At 42.5% G+C, this 14539-nt stretch overlaps 1 protein-coding gene and 1 long non-coding RNA gene across 4 annotated transcripts in view; one reads left to right on the top strand and one right to left on the bottom strand.

Annotated features, from left to right (window-relative positions):
• LOC150061210 (uncharacterized) overlaps positions 1-14539 on the top strand; it is a 172094-nt gene that overhangs the window by 66692 nt on the left and 90863 nt on the right. The window lies entirely within an intron of this gene.
• Hao2 (hydroxyacid oxidase 2) lies at positions 738-12621 on the bottom strand. The gene is made up of 7 exons (XM_090334109.1): positions 12487-12621; positions 9970-10121; positions 9135-9418; positions 6555-6764; positions 2417-2575; positions 1999-2068; positions 738-1001 (listed from the first exon to the last, which is right to left on the bottom strand). Exons 1-7 carry the CDS (start codon positions 12615-12617, stop codon positions 946-948), a joined length of 1062 nt encoding a protein of 353 aa, XP_090190235.1. The 5' UTR covers positions 12618-12621; the 3' UTR covers positions 738-945.

Raw genomic sequence — 14539 nt, 5'->3', positions numbered from 1 at the left:
CTCAGCCTCCTGAGTAGCTAGGATGACAGGTATGAGCCACCTTGTCCAGCTTCTCCATTACTTTTTGCCTTGTTTTTTTTGTTTGTTTGTTTTCTTCCAGAGCCGAGGACCGAACTCAGGGCCTTGCACTTGCCAGGCAAGGGCTCTTCCGCTGAGCCAAACCCCTGACTCCTCACCATTACTTCTTTTTTTTTCATATATTTTTTATTGTAATTAATAGAAGGGTTACATGATATTTGCCAGATAGATGGTGCGTTAATTCCCATACATTGATACCCTTTCACATGTCTTGGTCCCTGTTTCCCTCCCTCCCACCCCCAACCCTCATCTTGTTTTCCCCCCGTTCCCTATCCAATTTCAAATAACCAAATACAAATATATCTGATATATCAGGTAACAAAGTGAGATACTGTAACAATATGAGATACCCAAGGGACAGTAAAAGAGATGAGAGATAACATAGTACCTTAAGAACAACAATCATTCATTATATGGCTTATGTTTCTATATCCTAAAGATCCTTTCATTTAGCGTCCTACTATATGGCCTTTTGTATCAAGGTTTTGCTCTATTGCAAATCTGTGCTAGGAGAGCCCAAGGTTTCTACTGATTATGACAAATGAGGAAAACCATTGAGCTGGAAATGGAAAGACTTAGAAAAGATCACCATTACTTCTTATACAGAGATATATATAGGATCTGCAAAAAAATTACTACACAATCTTGCCCACCTACTCTTTTGTGAATTTTTATTTTGGAGTCGAATTTTAGGCAAGACAAATCATATTGAAGCAAGGCCAACAAGGGGAGGATACATTGAGGATGGTGGTGGCACTTGGAAGGTGACAAGCACAGGAGATGGAGAGTTGAGGGTGCAGGGCAGGGGCTTCTGGAGAGGGTGGGGTTCAGGCAGGCTGGCATTGCTTTTATCATGTGGTGGTTTTCTTACAACTTGGAGATCTGAATCAGGTCCCGATTGATCTCAGCAACTGATCGACAACCTAAAAAGCCACTGAGTTACAAAGCTCATTTTTGTCATTCTTGGACATGAGATGATGCAATAAAAACAAGCCTTTGATCTTAATGCTTATCCAATAAAATGTACATACAAAATGAATAATTTTGTCCTGATTTACTGGGACTTATTTTATGATCCTGTGCCTGTGACATGTTTTATCCCAGCTATGTAAAAAAGTCAGAGTGAAAACATAAAACTCAGCATTTTTAAAAACCTACTCTTAAGTGCTATAGTAATCTTTGGCCTTAGCTCCATTCAGATAAGAAACAGGGCCAAAGAAAGCATCTGCTAGGGAAAAATACACTAAGGGTAGCATCGGACACAGAGTGAACACTCCATTCAACACTGCCTTCTGAGGGCAAGATCTATCAGAGGAAAGGATCTTTCTTTGCCAGGGGAATCTGAAGATGCAAAGCCAAGCTGGCAGCTGAAGACGTCCTACACAGGACTGAAGAGAGTCATACCAGATAAGAAATGAGCATAGTATAGGGTTGGAAAATTGTGGATCCAGAAGACTGTGTGGTGTCTTTGTTCATACAAAGGACAAAACAATGTAAAAACAAGCTGTGTGATCTTGAACTGGAAGTTCTATTCATATCTATGATGTAGGGACCTTTACCTCTAGTAAACATAATAATAACAAAAAATGTTATTCACTGAAGTACTAGCTGAGAATCCTTTCCTGAAAGTAGAAACCTAAGCTGGAATTGACAAGAAGCAAGAAAGGAAACAGTAATTCAAAATCACCTAGCAAAAACAAGAATTTAGAGCCAGGGCTGATTTTTCTAAGAAATGGCAGTGATTTTTAAGGCAAGTTTTGAGATTCCATTGGAAGAGAATAGTGCTTGATCCCTGTTTTGGGGATGGCTACTAGACTAGGGAAAGGTGAGCTGGATGGAAAGGCAGCCTCTGCTTAGGTACCTTCCCCCGCCCCCCCTCCCCCACACACTGAAGCTCTAAATCAGGACAAAAGAACTTACCTGTAAGGGTCATAGAAGTATGGAACTCAGTTTTTAAAATGTTCAAAACTTCCTCAACACCTTTTTCACCCTGCTTTCAAAATAGGAAAGAGTAAGGGAAGGAGAAACAAAAGAATTTAAGTTACATTTTGATTATCTGCTGAATATGAATATATATGTATATATACAGAGAGAGAAAGAGAGAGAGAGCACTGCGATAGGGAGGATAGAGGATCCACAAAAATCAGTGATGTTGGGAAGAAAGGAAAGCAAAGAGAAAAGTAAGGATGAGAGCTGTTTGTGGGTTCAGAGACAGCCTGAAGATGTGGTGAGGAGTAACTATCTTTCAGGTAGCTAAGTTGGAGGTTAAACCACAGGAAAGCCTGGAACAAATAAGAAGTTCAGGATGGCCCATCTATCCCCACTTTGCCATTCTCACCTTACAGGCAAGACCCCACAGGATTGGTCTCCCAAGGAAAATGCATTTAGCCCCAAGGGCCAGCGCTTTCAGCACATCATTGCCAGTTCGAACCCCACCATCCAGGTATACTTCCATTCTCCCTTTGACAGCAGCCACTACTTCTGCCAGGGCATCGATCTGGAAAAGAGACAGGTGCGGATCTGCTATGTGCCCTGTGTTGACTCTGTGGTGATAGGTGTGTGGGCCTAGGTGGATGGGAGGAGGATGTGCATGCTGAGGCCGTGCCCAGGGCTGCTGCATCTCATCCAGGTAGAGGTCTCAGTCCTGAGGCCCAGGGTTGTCTCTGGACTCAGCCTCCTGAGATTTTCTGCTTCACCTCCAGCTTTTTGATGATTTATTTGTGCATGCGTGTGTGTGTGTGTGTGTGTGTGTGTGTGTGTGTGTGTGCCAGTACTGGGGCCTAGATATTGTTTCCTACCTTTTTCCTTCAAGGCTAGTACTCTACCACTTAAGTCACAGGTTGATCCATTTCTGGCTTTCCGCTGGTTAGTTAGAGATAAAGGTCTTATGGAATTTTCCTGACCAGGCTGGCTTCAAATCACAATGTTTAGATCTTAGCCTCCTATACAGACATAAATCATTAATCCCTTTGCTGGCTTCTTAAACTTTTTAAATTTTCTTTTTGAAGAAATGCTTGATTTCTCTGCTATCTTGATGGAAATATTTTCAATTTATAATGTTCATTTTAAGAGGACAGAGCATGTTGGCTTTTAATTTTCTTCTATTTCTGTTTCTAAAGTGGTATAGCTAGAAATCTTTTTGCTTGGGTTCTCAAAGTTTCTCTCTCTGTCTCTCTCTCTCTCTGTGTCTCTCTCTCTGTGTCTCTCTCTTTCTCTTTCTCTCTCTCTGTCTCTCTCTCCCTGTCTCTCTCTCTTTTTCTCTCCCTCTTTCTGTCTCTCTCTCTTTCTGTCTCTCTGTCTCTCTGTCTCTCTCTCTCTCTCTCTCTCTCTCTCTCTCTCTCTCTCTCTCTCTCTCTCTCTCAAAATAAATATGGTACCCAGGCTGTTGGACTACAGCCAATCTTGGGAAGTTAGGCCACATATCATGACTTATCAGCTTGCATGACCAGTTAGTCCCTGAGAAATGGAACTGGGAATGTGGCAACTGTTATGGGGTCAAGAGGAGGGGATTCCACATCCCTCCAGGTGGGGATTCCACTTCCCACCAGAGTCCACCACACAGAGACAGTCTCATATAAAAAGGTGAATTTCTTGGGGAAATAGATGGAGAACTGACCAGCCAGGGACACAGTGCAGACTCAAGAGCTGACACTGTGACCCCGAGTGGCTCTCACGCAGGGTTTTTAAGGGCAAAACCCATGCCGTTGAACCTGGTCACACAGGTGGCCAATGGGATACTTACATACACAGAGGGACCATTGCCAGCTCTGGCCACACGCAGGTAGCCAATAGGGTCACAGTCCACTGTTTGAATTTACCTATCACCTTAGTTGGAATTGGCGCGCAAATTGGAAAGGTCTCCACACAAAGCCAGGCCCCTCCCCACCCAAGCGGATATCCCTCCTCATGGGGGTGGGGAGAAGGTCAAGGTTGCCCCTCCCTAGAAGGGCAAAGGTGGCTGGGCTGTACCACATATCCCTCCTCATTGTGGGGGTGGGGAGGTCAAGGTGGCTGGGCTGTACCATTGTTGACCTTCCACAATGGGGTGGGGAACTCTTAGGCATTCTGGATGGCACCAGTCCCTGCTCCCCTCAACAGCAACCACATTATGAAAGTGGAGTTTAAGCCTTTGAGAGAAAAATAAAGCGGTTGATTATATTGACTTGGATCTGAGGACTGAGGCCAAGAGGGCTTGACCCCCTCCAAGGTATCTGCTTCTATGCCAGGCTCCTGACATTTTAAAGTCTATAAGGAGGGTGACAGTAGGCCTCTTGGGAGTCTTGGAGGAAGGGTCTCAGGAGGGAGTTCTGAGCTGTTTCAGTGCACAGGTATGCTCTGAGAAAGGCAAAGGAGAGCAATAGACATTGGGCCCTTGAGATCTTTCTTTCTTTTTTTCTAGTTGTATGTGAGCATGCACATGCATGTATGCCACTACTAGGGCTTGAACTTGACATGTGCACTGTCCCTTAGCTTTTTCATTCAAGGCTAGCAACTCTACAACTTAAGCCACAGCACCATTTCTGGCTTTTTCTATGTATATGTGGTACTGAGGAATCAAACCCAGGTCTTCGTGCATGCTAGGCAAGCATTCTAACATTAGGCCAAACTCCCGGCTGGCTTCTGGCTTTTTGATATATCACTAACTTCAGACTAATCCTACATTCTCCCAGCTGACTTGGCTCTTGGAAGAGGATCCTACTGCTTGTTCTCTCAGCAAATATAGCAGGAGAAATTCTTCTTTCTCACTGGGAGAATTAGCCTGCCTCTTTCACCACATATTAAACATCCTAAGGAAGCAGGCCCTGAAAAATTGACGAATGGCAGCTCAACCCTTATTATATAGTCTTGATCTTGATTTTCTTCCAAAAGCCTGTCTTGGTACTTGTTGATAGTAGGCTCCTGTTCACTTTCTACTCCTATCTGATGACGCATTGGGACCACTTGAAGCTGGATTTTGCCTTTTTCTGTTCTGCATGTATGGGAGATGAAGGTGTGGAGGTGGTGGGAGAGCTCAGGGGGCGGCTGAAGATCTACTGTCCCTCACCTCCAGTCACAGTCTGGTGTTGGGATGGGAAATGGGCACCCTGACCATTCCCTTCAATCGAGCCCTGACTAGAGAGATATGGTAAGTGTGTCCATTGTTCTCCACTTGGCCTGCTGTTAATTGTGCCTTTACTTCACTAGCAAGTGTAGAGGAAGAAGCGAGTGGTAGACACCAGTAAGCAGCACAAGTCAGGGAATGTAACAGGGGGATTTGTTTTCCAGGAACTGATTGGGGATGTACTGAGGACTGTTAACTTTATAAGAGTGGTCACTGAAATACTGTTGAAAATAGTGAAAGATGGAAGTCAGGTGTAGTGGCATATCCCCTGTAATCCCAGGAGCCAAAGGAAGAGGGATTGAAAATCTGAGACCATTCTGGCTTATAGAGCAATACCTTGTAGAGAGAGGGTGGAGGGAAGGAAGGAGGGGAAGAAACAGTGAAATACTGGAAGGAATGCAGATATTTAACAAGGAAGTTGATTATATTAATTGTCAATTCATAAGGCATATCATTAAAACCAACAGAAGTACATGTTGAAGCAAAAAGATGTTCGTAATACATTTTCAAATGAAAAAGTAGGAAATTCTAAAATACTACCCCTAGTTTTTTAAGCAGGAAAATACTATGTTTGCATCAACAAATACCAACATATTGATATTTGCAATAGTGATGAAATTTGGGAGTAGTATTTTTTTTTTTTTTTTGCCAGTCCTGGGCTTGAGCTGAAGGCCTGAGCACTGTCCTTGGACTTTTTCTCAAGGCTAGAGCTCTACGACTTGAGCCTCAGAACCACTTCCAGCTTTTTTATGTATGTGGTACTAAGGAACCAAACCCAGGCCTTCATGCATGCTAGGTAAGACCTCTACCACTAGACCAAACTTCCAGCCGCCCCCCCTTTGTTTTTGCCTTTTTGCTTATGTGTGTTTTAAATTTATCTGCAGTGAACATAAATTTATGAGTTAGGGAAGAAAACTACCTGTAAGCTGTTACAAATTTATTAGAGTCTCTTTGGTTCCACCTTGAATGAGTTATTGTTAGCATAAGTGAGACCCTGTTTCTTCCTGGCATGTGTCTGAAGTTGCATGAAGTTACTATCCAAGCAGGCCTCCACTGGAGCTCTTCTTGAGGCTGGGACCTCAGTGCCTTTTTACGTCCTTTCTGTTCTATCTTGGTCTCTTATTATCTCCTATGAATGTGGATAAGTTACTTGACATAAGTGTGAATTCTACTACAGTCCCAGACTAAGGGATGATATGTAGAAAGTTTGTACAAACAGCATGGTGTACATTGGGCTATTTTCCATGACTGTCCACAGAAATTGCCCATGGTAATGGAGAGGGGACATACCAGATTCCATAGAGGACTCAGATGTGGACACATACCACTCTCCCAGCACCTAAACTACACACCTACCTTCCAGCATGTCACTTACTGAAGCAGAAACTTCATCAAGCTGCCTTCCTCCGTGGTTGGAAACAAAGATGCCCTGAACATTGTGTTTCACCGCTAATTCTGCATCCTCTTTTGTCAGAATCCCTTTAAGGATGATGGGCAATCGAGTTATGCTCTGAAGCCGAGGGATTTGTTCCCAGCAGAAAAATGTATTCATGGAAGCCAATAGAGTGGAAGATATTGAGTTTGTCTGGGGAAATAAGAAGATAACTCTTAGTCCTAAGAGACCACTTTGCCCATTGCTAAGATGAGACACATTCAGGGCAGTTACTTAACAGCTTAAAATGAAGAGAGCAAATGAGGAACTGATGGCTCATGCCTGTAATCCTAGCTACTCAGGAGGCTGAGATCTGAGGCTCCTGGCTTAAAGCAAGCCTGGGCAGATAAATCTAAAAGACTCTTTTCTCCATTAACCAGCAGAATGCTGGAAGTGGAAGTGAGGCTCAGGTTAGTGGTACAGTACCAACACAAGCGATTAAGCTAGAGAAGAGCATGAGGCCTTGAATTTAAGCTCTAGTACCAGCACACACACAAAAAGAAGTGAAACAAAATCAAACACTGCTTCCTGAAAAATAATCTGTATAAGGATTTCCATTTTCATTATTTGTTTACAGCCATATCCTTGCTCCATAATTATGCTAAAATCTAGAGACACACAGGTACAACAGGATGTATAATTTAAAAGAACTGGAATTTAGCATGCGAGATGAATAAAAAACAAAAGTATAGGCCATTTAAAAGGTTTGTTTTTTTCTCTTTTTTTGCCAGTCCTGGGCCTGAGCACTGTCCTTGGAATTTCTCAAGGCTAGAGCTCTACCACTTGAGCCTCAGCACCACTTCTGGCTTTTTTCTATGTATGTGGTACTGAGAAATCGAACCCAGGTCTTCATGTATGCTAGGCAAGCACTCTACCACTAGGCCAAACTCCGGGCCCCATTTAAAAGGTTTATTGTTTGTTTTATTTATTTATTTTTTGTTTTGTTTTGTCAGTTGTGAGGCTTGAACTTGGGGCTGAGGCACTGTCCCTGAGCTCTTTTTTTTTTTTTTTTTTTCCAGTCCTGGGCTTGGGTTCAGGGCCTGAGCACTGTCCTTGGACTTTCTCAAGGCTTAGCACTCTACCACTTGAGCCTCAGCACCACTTCCAGCTTTTTTTTCTACGTATGTGGTACCAAGGAATTGAACCTGGGTCTTTGTGCATGCTAGGCAAGCACGCTACCATTAGGCCAAACTCCCATCCCTGAGCTCTTTGCTCAAGGCTAGCACTTTACTACTTTGAGCCGCAGTTTCACATTTCACTTTTGGTTTTTGTGTGGTTAATTGGAGATAGTTTCACAGGGATTTTCACAGTTCACCTTTGAACTGTGATCCTCAGATCTTAGCCTACTAAGTAGCTAGGATTGCAGGTATGAGCCACTGTCACCTGGATCATTTAAAAGTTTTTTTTTTACCATGTATTTTTTTTTGTTTTATTAAAGTAGATGTACAAAGGGGTTTCAGTTTAACATGCCAACTTATGTGTATAGCGCTTACATCATCTTGTAATAATATCTATAGAAACACATGTATATTAAATATAATTATATTTGTTTACCCCTCCTCTTTTTATTCATCTGCCCTTCTCCTTTTAGCCCCACTACCTCAGTCAAATTCTATCTTTCAACTTCCTGTTGTTCATTTTGTTTATCTGCACTGTCCGTTGATGTTCAAAGGAGTTATACCTTGGGATCTCGCTTCTAGATACACCAACATTTAGTCAGTTTGTGTACATCTGTCTATGGCCTGTTTATTAACCTGGTATGATTGAGATATGCACAAGTTAGTAAGACAATATTACAAGAATTGTAAGCCGTGTATTACCAAATATATACCATTAGCTCACTATGTGTACTGAATATCCTTAAAGTCACTGTGCCTCTGGAAGCTGGGAGAAATATTTCAGAGCACCTGAAGACCAATTTGTAGTCAAGAACTGTTGAATATCTTGTCAGGAGACTCCACAGTTGCCCATTGACTGAAAAAATTGTTACTGCTATCTCTTCTGTAGCTAGTGGATCTCAGCTTTAGCATGGTATTCTCTCTCTGCGGTACCCCACTCTTTTCAACTGTAACATTTTAAACTTTAGTTCAAAGAGTCCAAAGACCTGTACTGTGGCTGAGTTTTAAGGGCACAGCAATGTTGATTGCTCAGTTTTCAGGGACACAGGGTAGAGCTTGCCTGACTAGATTGGCTTGCCACATACCTTGGCTAGGCTGTGAGCCTCCTCTTTGAGAGTCAGTTATGTATGTGTGCCATTCAAAATGATCACTTTGTAAGTGAAAAGGCTGGTGATTGCTTTTGTTTACTCCCCAGACTTTCCTTTTTTCTCCGCATCCAGCCCGGGTCAAACCACTGGTGACAGGTTTGGCAGCTTTGGGGGCCAGGAACCAGATCTGCTTTTTGAACTCCTACATTCCCTTGTGTCTGGAGGGGGTAGATACTCAGTAAGTGCTTGTGGAAAGGAGGAGGAAAGGGAAGAGGAAAGGGGGAAGTTTGCCTTCCTCAGTCTAGTATACTTCCTACCTCATTGGGTGATTGAAGATTCTTTAGCAGTATGTTTGACATCAAATCGACTTGGTTTCTCAGATCCTGACGTCTTTTGCCAATGATGGGTGCATCCACAGTGACCACCAAAGCTTTGAAACCTAGAGATTCTGCCTTCTGGATCAGCTGTTTGTTCAGCTGCCAGTCTGGCTGCACATAGAGTTGGAACCACCGTAGGCCTCTGGGAGCAGCAGCAACAATGTCTTCTAGGGTGCAGCTGGCATATGTGCTGGTGATGTAGCAAGTGTCTGCTGCTTGGGCAGCTGCAAAGCAAAAAACATGACTCAGGTTGCAGGGCAGAGATGATTGGGGCTGAGCAGTTTTTGAGAAGCTTGTCCTGATTCTAGCCAACTTTTCTGTGTTGAGTGAAGATAAATCTTCCCTCCATGGAGGGCAGGGTTGGGAGATGATTGAATGGGACTGAGAAACCTAAAGTTTGAGAAGCTGTTTAGGGTCCTCTTCTATATACCCTGTCTTATAGGACTTGTATCCCATCATAAAATGCTTTCCAGTCAGATATCCTTTAATTCCCCAAATTGTCATGTTCAGACAAGAAAACCAACTTAAGAATTCCTTAGAGAAGCACAAAGGAATTAGAAGAGGGGAATAGAAGTCCAATGGAACAAGTCAGACTTTAGTAGAATAAGCATACGGGATCTGAGCAATGCTTGAAGTGTTCTCTTTCTCACTTTCCTTCATTCCAACCATGTTGCTTCCCTAAGGCCCTTGAGTAAGATGTTCTGGAATGCTGCCACTGCCCCAAGGGAGATCCCTCACCTACTTCTAGCACTCTCCACAGGGTGTTGGGTCATACCTCTGGCTGTGCTCATTTCTCCATCAGGCCAGGCAATGCAGTGGAAAGCTGTGGGTGAGATGCCAATGGGAGCACTGATATCTTCCCCTTGGACTGTGGTCCTAGTGTCCACCTCTGATACATCTCTCAAGAACCGGGGGCGGAGGCGAATTCTGTACCAGACAAGAAGTTCCATTGGTAGTCTTTTTCTCCATCATGGCAATGCAGTCTAGAGCTGGGGACCCCAATTCCTGGGGCAGGTGTACGCCAGGATTAGGTTTTCAAGGGAGGAGTTTGAAGGGCAGGACCAGGTTCTGTGAAACTACCATTGGCTTAGTTGGCTGATAAGTAAGTGTAGGCCCAATAGAAGGTTCATTCCCAGGACCTGTCCCATAGGCCTTCCTGGAGGATCCAGCCCTCTCTGAGCTGCCTGTGCTCCATGTCTTCCCTAAGCCTCATCTTGCAACAGGGTTGATGTCTTTGAGTGCTGCTTTCCTCATTAGTTTCAGTGCTTAGACACCTGGACTGAGTAATCATAACAAGGACTAGAAAGGAAAGGCAGGAGGAAAGTACAGGCCCCTTTTCTCCCTTGTTCCTAGAAAGAAAAGGTCACCCAAAGAGAACAAATCTCAGAAAATGGACCTGGTGTCTTTGCAGGGCGCCAATTCATTAGCTTATACAATGCTTTAGAAAAAGGAAGGCGAGGTCGACAGTGTGGCCTGGTGGTAGAGTGCTTCCCTTGCATGAACAAAGCCCTGGGTTCGATTCCTTGGTACCACATACACAGAAAAAAAAAACAGAAACAAAAACTGGAAGTGGTGTTGTGGCTCCAGAGGTAGAGAGCTAGCCTGGAGGAAACTCAAGGACAGTGCCTTGAGTTCAAGCCCCAAGACTGACCAAAAAATAAATAAATAAATAAAGTAGCTTAAAAACAATGCACATAAAGTCATACAGGATAAGACTAAACTAAATGAACTCTAGGGTATGGAAACAAGAGGTTTATCTTTGTGATTGTTGTTCTTAATGTACCATGTGAAGTTATTTTTCTCTTTTTTCTCCACTTATGGTTAATCTCATGTGGTTAATGTATCTGACTTTATTACCTGGCATATTGTATATACATTTATTTCTTTATTTGAAATAGGGAAAGGAAGGGGGAAAACAAGATATTGGAGGGGAGGAAAAGGGGGCCAAAAACATATGAGAAGGGGTATCAAAGTTCGAGAAATAATGTATCCATTACCTGATGAATGTAACTGCAACCCTTCTATACAATAAAATACAATTAAAAAATAAATAGTACAATAAAAAGACAATACATTTTTAAAAAAGAAAAAGGAAGGCAAATTCTTGAAGAATAAGTATGTAAAATACAATTTTAAGGCAAATGAAACTGAGCCTTAAAATCTGAAAGTATTTCTTTTTCATGAAATATAATTTCTGTACAAAAATACAGAGTTTCTGGAAGTAGTAATTTTGTAAACCAAAAAGTTAACTTAGGTGTATCATGAGAGAAGTACAATTTTTCTAAGTTTTTTGAAGACAAATTGTGATAAAGACATTTAACATATGAAAGCACACTCTCTACCACCTGAGCCATGCCTCTGCTTCTGCTTTGTTGTCGTTGTTAGTTGATTAAAGATGCCAGTCTCTAAGATTTGTTTGCCCAGGGTGGGTTTGAACCTTCCTGCTCAGATCTCAGGCTCCTAAGTAGCTAGGATAATAAGCATGAGCCATGGACATGACTATTTTTATCTTTTTTTTTTTTTACAACAACCATTTAAAAATAACAATCCATCTGTAACATGTGCCCCATAAAAAATTGGCTAGAGTTGGCTGACATATGCTTTGTGTGTGTGAGGCGGGGGGAGGGAGGGAGGGAGGGAGAGAGACTCCTGGGGCTTGAACTGGTGAACTGGTTTGGGTACTGCCCTGCCCCTTAGCACTTTTGCTCAAGGCTGGCACTCTACCATGACTCACAGCTCCACTTCTGGTTGTCTGGGGGTTAATTGGAGTTAAGACTGTCAAGGACTTTCTTGCCTGAACTGACTTTGAGCCATGATCCTCGGATCTCAGTCTCTTGAGTAGCTAGGATTACATGTGTCAGCCTGCTTTATACCTGTTTTTAAAGCATTACCCTTTTCCCTTGCATCAGTCTTCTGTCAACTTCTCTTATCTTACATTTTTTTTTCCCTCCCAGGCAGAAATTTATGAGTTGAAGGAAGTTGGGCATGTGCACCAAGTTTCTTTTCTGTGTCTGCTTACTGGGCTTCCTGGAACCCCCCTCCCTCCTTCTCTGTCTTTGTCTCTGTCTCTGACCCTGTCTCTCTCTGTCTGTCTTTCTCTCTCATGCAGAGGAAAAATGACTTGCTCACGTTCCTTCTAAAACAAATCATCTCTGTGCATTGCTCACTTCCTTACTACTCTCCCTCTGAGACAAAATGAGGGAAAACCTACATTGTTGTACTCTTTGGAGGCAGAAACAAGGACAATCAATGCATCTTAGCTCGAGCATAGAAAGGATATAGACGACTAAACTTTTTAAATGCTGCTATGTTGTCCCTCATTGTGATGCCTTCATCTGCAGCTCCTTCGATAAAATCCCATGATGACTTCAGCAACCGCTCTCGTGCTTGTGCCTGAAAATCTGTCAGGCACACCAAGGACATTTCTGGGCCTTAGAAAACAAAACCCAGTAAGAACATTTCAGCTGTAGAGGTGAGAGTTAGTCAGGGAGGGCACTTAATTCAAAGCGGTTTGGATGCAATATTAATGGGCCTGAATTCTTTAGGGTGACGAAGTTATTCCCTAAGAGGCTGATCCCTGAGCTGAGCGTACTCCATTCCAACACTGTGATCATTTGGTCTTGTGAATGTCCCCATCTCATCCTCCATGCTTTGCACACATTGCCATGGATATATTTGAGGCCCTGCCACCTTTGTGAGCTATTAACATGAAAAGCATTTCTGTCTTATGCTTCCATATTCACTTCCTATCTCATCTCCTCCAGCTGCTTGAGTTCTTTCTAAAATATGAGCCTGCTGATACCCTAGTCCTTCAGTGTGGCCATCTCTCAACACTCGCAGCCTCAGGGACCTGCTTCCCAATGGTCTGGCTGGCTTCACATTTGGTGGCATTTCCTTTGTGTTGTCATTCAAGTCACCGAGTGGGAGTTCCCAGGCACCTCTTGAGGCCTGCAGTACCTAAGCTGGAGGTGACATGGTTGGAAGTGACATTTTGCCAGTCCTTTGAAAGGTTGCTTAATATTATTAGGGAGCCCAGTTACACTTACTCACCTCTGCCTTATGTTAGCTGTTTTTGAGACTAAGGAAACAGAATATGTTACTTCCATTTGTTCCCATCCACAATCTGGGCTTGGTAAACATAGAACTCAATACTTCTGACACAGTTATTGTAGAGTTAGGAAAGAGCACTGGGTTTGGGATTACCAATATGTAAATTATCACATGAATGGTTCTAGCTTTGTAAATTATTACCAGGATAGTTTGGGGAATTGTTATAGGAATGGTTCTAGAACTGTATTTTTTGGTAGCCTCTAAATATATATGTTTTCCATTTTCAGTTTAATAGTAAATAACAAAATATATGGCTCACATAAATTGCACGCTATATTTTAAAGAATTTTTAAGGTTAAAATACCATTGTGCCTTTTTTTTTTTTTACAATATATGTAGTTCTTAGGAGAATACTTAGTCTGTGACTTTTTTTTTTTTTTTTGCCAGTCCTGGGCCTTGAACTCAGGGCCTGGGCACTGTCCTTGGGCTTTCTCAAGGATAGAGCTATATTACTTGAGCCACAGCACCATTTCTGGAATTTTTCTATGTATATGGTACTGAGGAATGGAACCCAAATCTTCATGTATTCCAGGCAAGCACTCTACCACTGAGCTAAACTCCTGGCCCTAGTCTGTGATTCTTATTAAAGGAACCATAAGTCTTAGAGTTGAAGAGGAACTCTATGTTGTTTGAAGCTCTTCCCAGTGTTTGGAGGAAGATCTTATGTTTTTGTATATTCTTGTATATTCTCATCTTATCTCATCCCTGTTTCTGTATTTTTTTCTTTGTCTTTACTATTGCAGCTGTCTAAGAGGAAGAGGGGAAAATAATGAGAAAGTTTATATACTACGTGCTAGATAATATTAATTTAGGAATTAGCGCATTTAATCTCTTTAGGCTTTTTGTTTTAAAGTTAAGTGGCCAAGTACAATTAACAAGCCAATGAGAAGAGAGCAGAGAGCCAGTTAGTAATCTGAAGTTCCAATGTTCTAATGAATGAGGCCTCAAAAGGAGCTGACAAGCACTTTGCGTAGGTATGGATGTTTCTAGAGTAGCCCTCTGACCTGAAGCACTTAGGCTAGACATCTAGTTGCTTTCTTTTGAACATTTTCTGTGATACAATCTGGCATTACTTTAGGAACTCTGGAATATCAGAGTTTATATTTGTAGGATGACCTTGGAGATGTCCTGTGGAAAATGTCAGGGAATACAGGGGAGGACAAGGTCTCCCTCTGATGTCATTTAAAGATGCAGTCCTTTAATGTTACAGGATGTGTCCTTCAAGACCTTCTGGC

Source organism: Megascapheus bottae, chromosome 6 (assembly GCF_031878675.1).
Source record: "Megascapheus bottae isolate mThoBot1 chromosome 6, mThoBot2.hap1, whole genome shotgun sequence".
NCBI lineage: Eukaryota > Metazoa > Chordata > Mammalia > Rodentia > Geomyidae > Megascapheus > Megascapheus bottae.
The sequence above is the reverse complement of the archived record's forward strand: the minus strand, read 5'-3'. Positions and strand labels throughout refer to the sequence as shown.

What these genes read in the sequence shown, in the direction of transcription:
- Hao2 (XM_090334109.1), bottom strand. Translation starts at nt 12,617, where the DNA reads ATGTCCTTGGTGTGCCTGACAGATTTTCAGGCACAAGCACGAGAGCGG. An exon ending in AACATAGCAGCATTTAAAAA is followed by an intron (nt 10,122 to 12,486) that starts GTTTAGTCGTCT and finishes TGTCTGGTACAG; the next exon opens with AATTCGCCTCCGCCCCCGGT. An exon ending in TGTGGGGTCTTGCCTGTAAG is followed by an intron (nt 2,069 to 2,416) that starts GTGAGAATGGCA and finishes TTTTGAAAGCAG; the next exon opens with GGTGAAAAAGGTGTTGAGGA.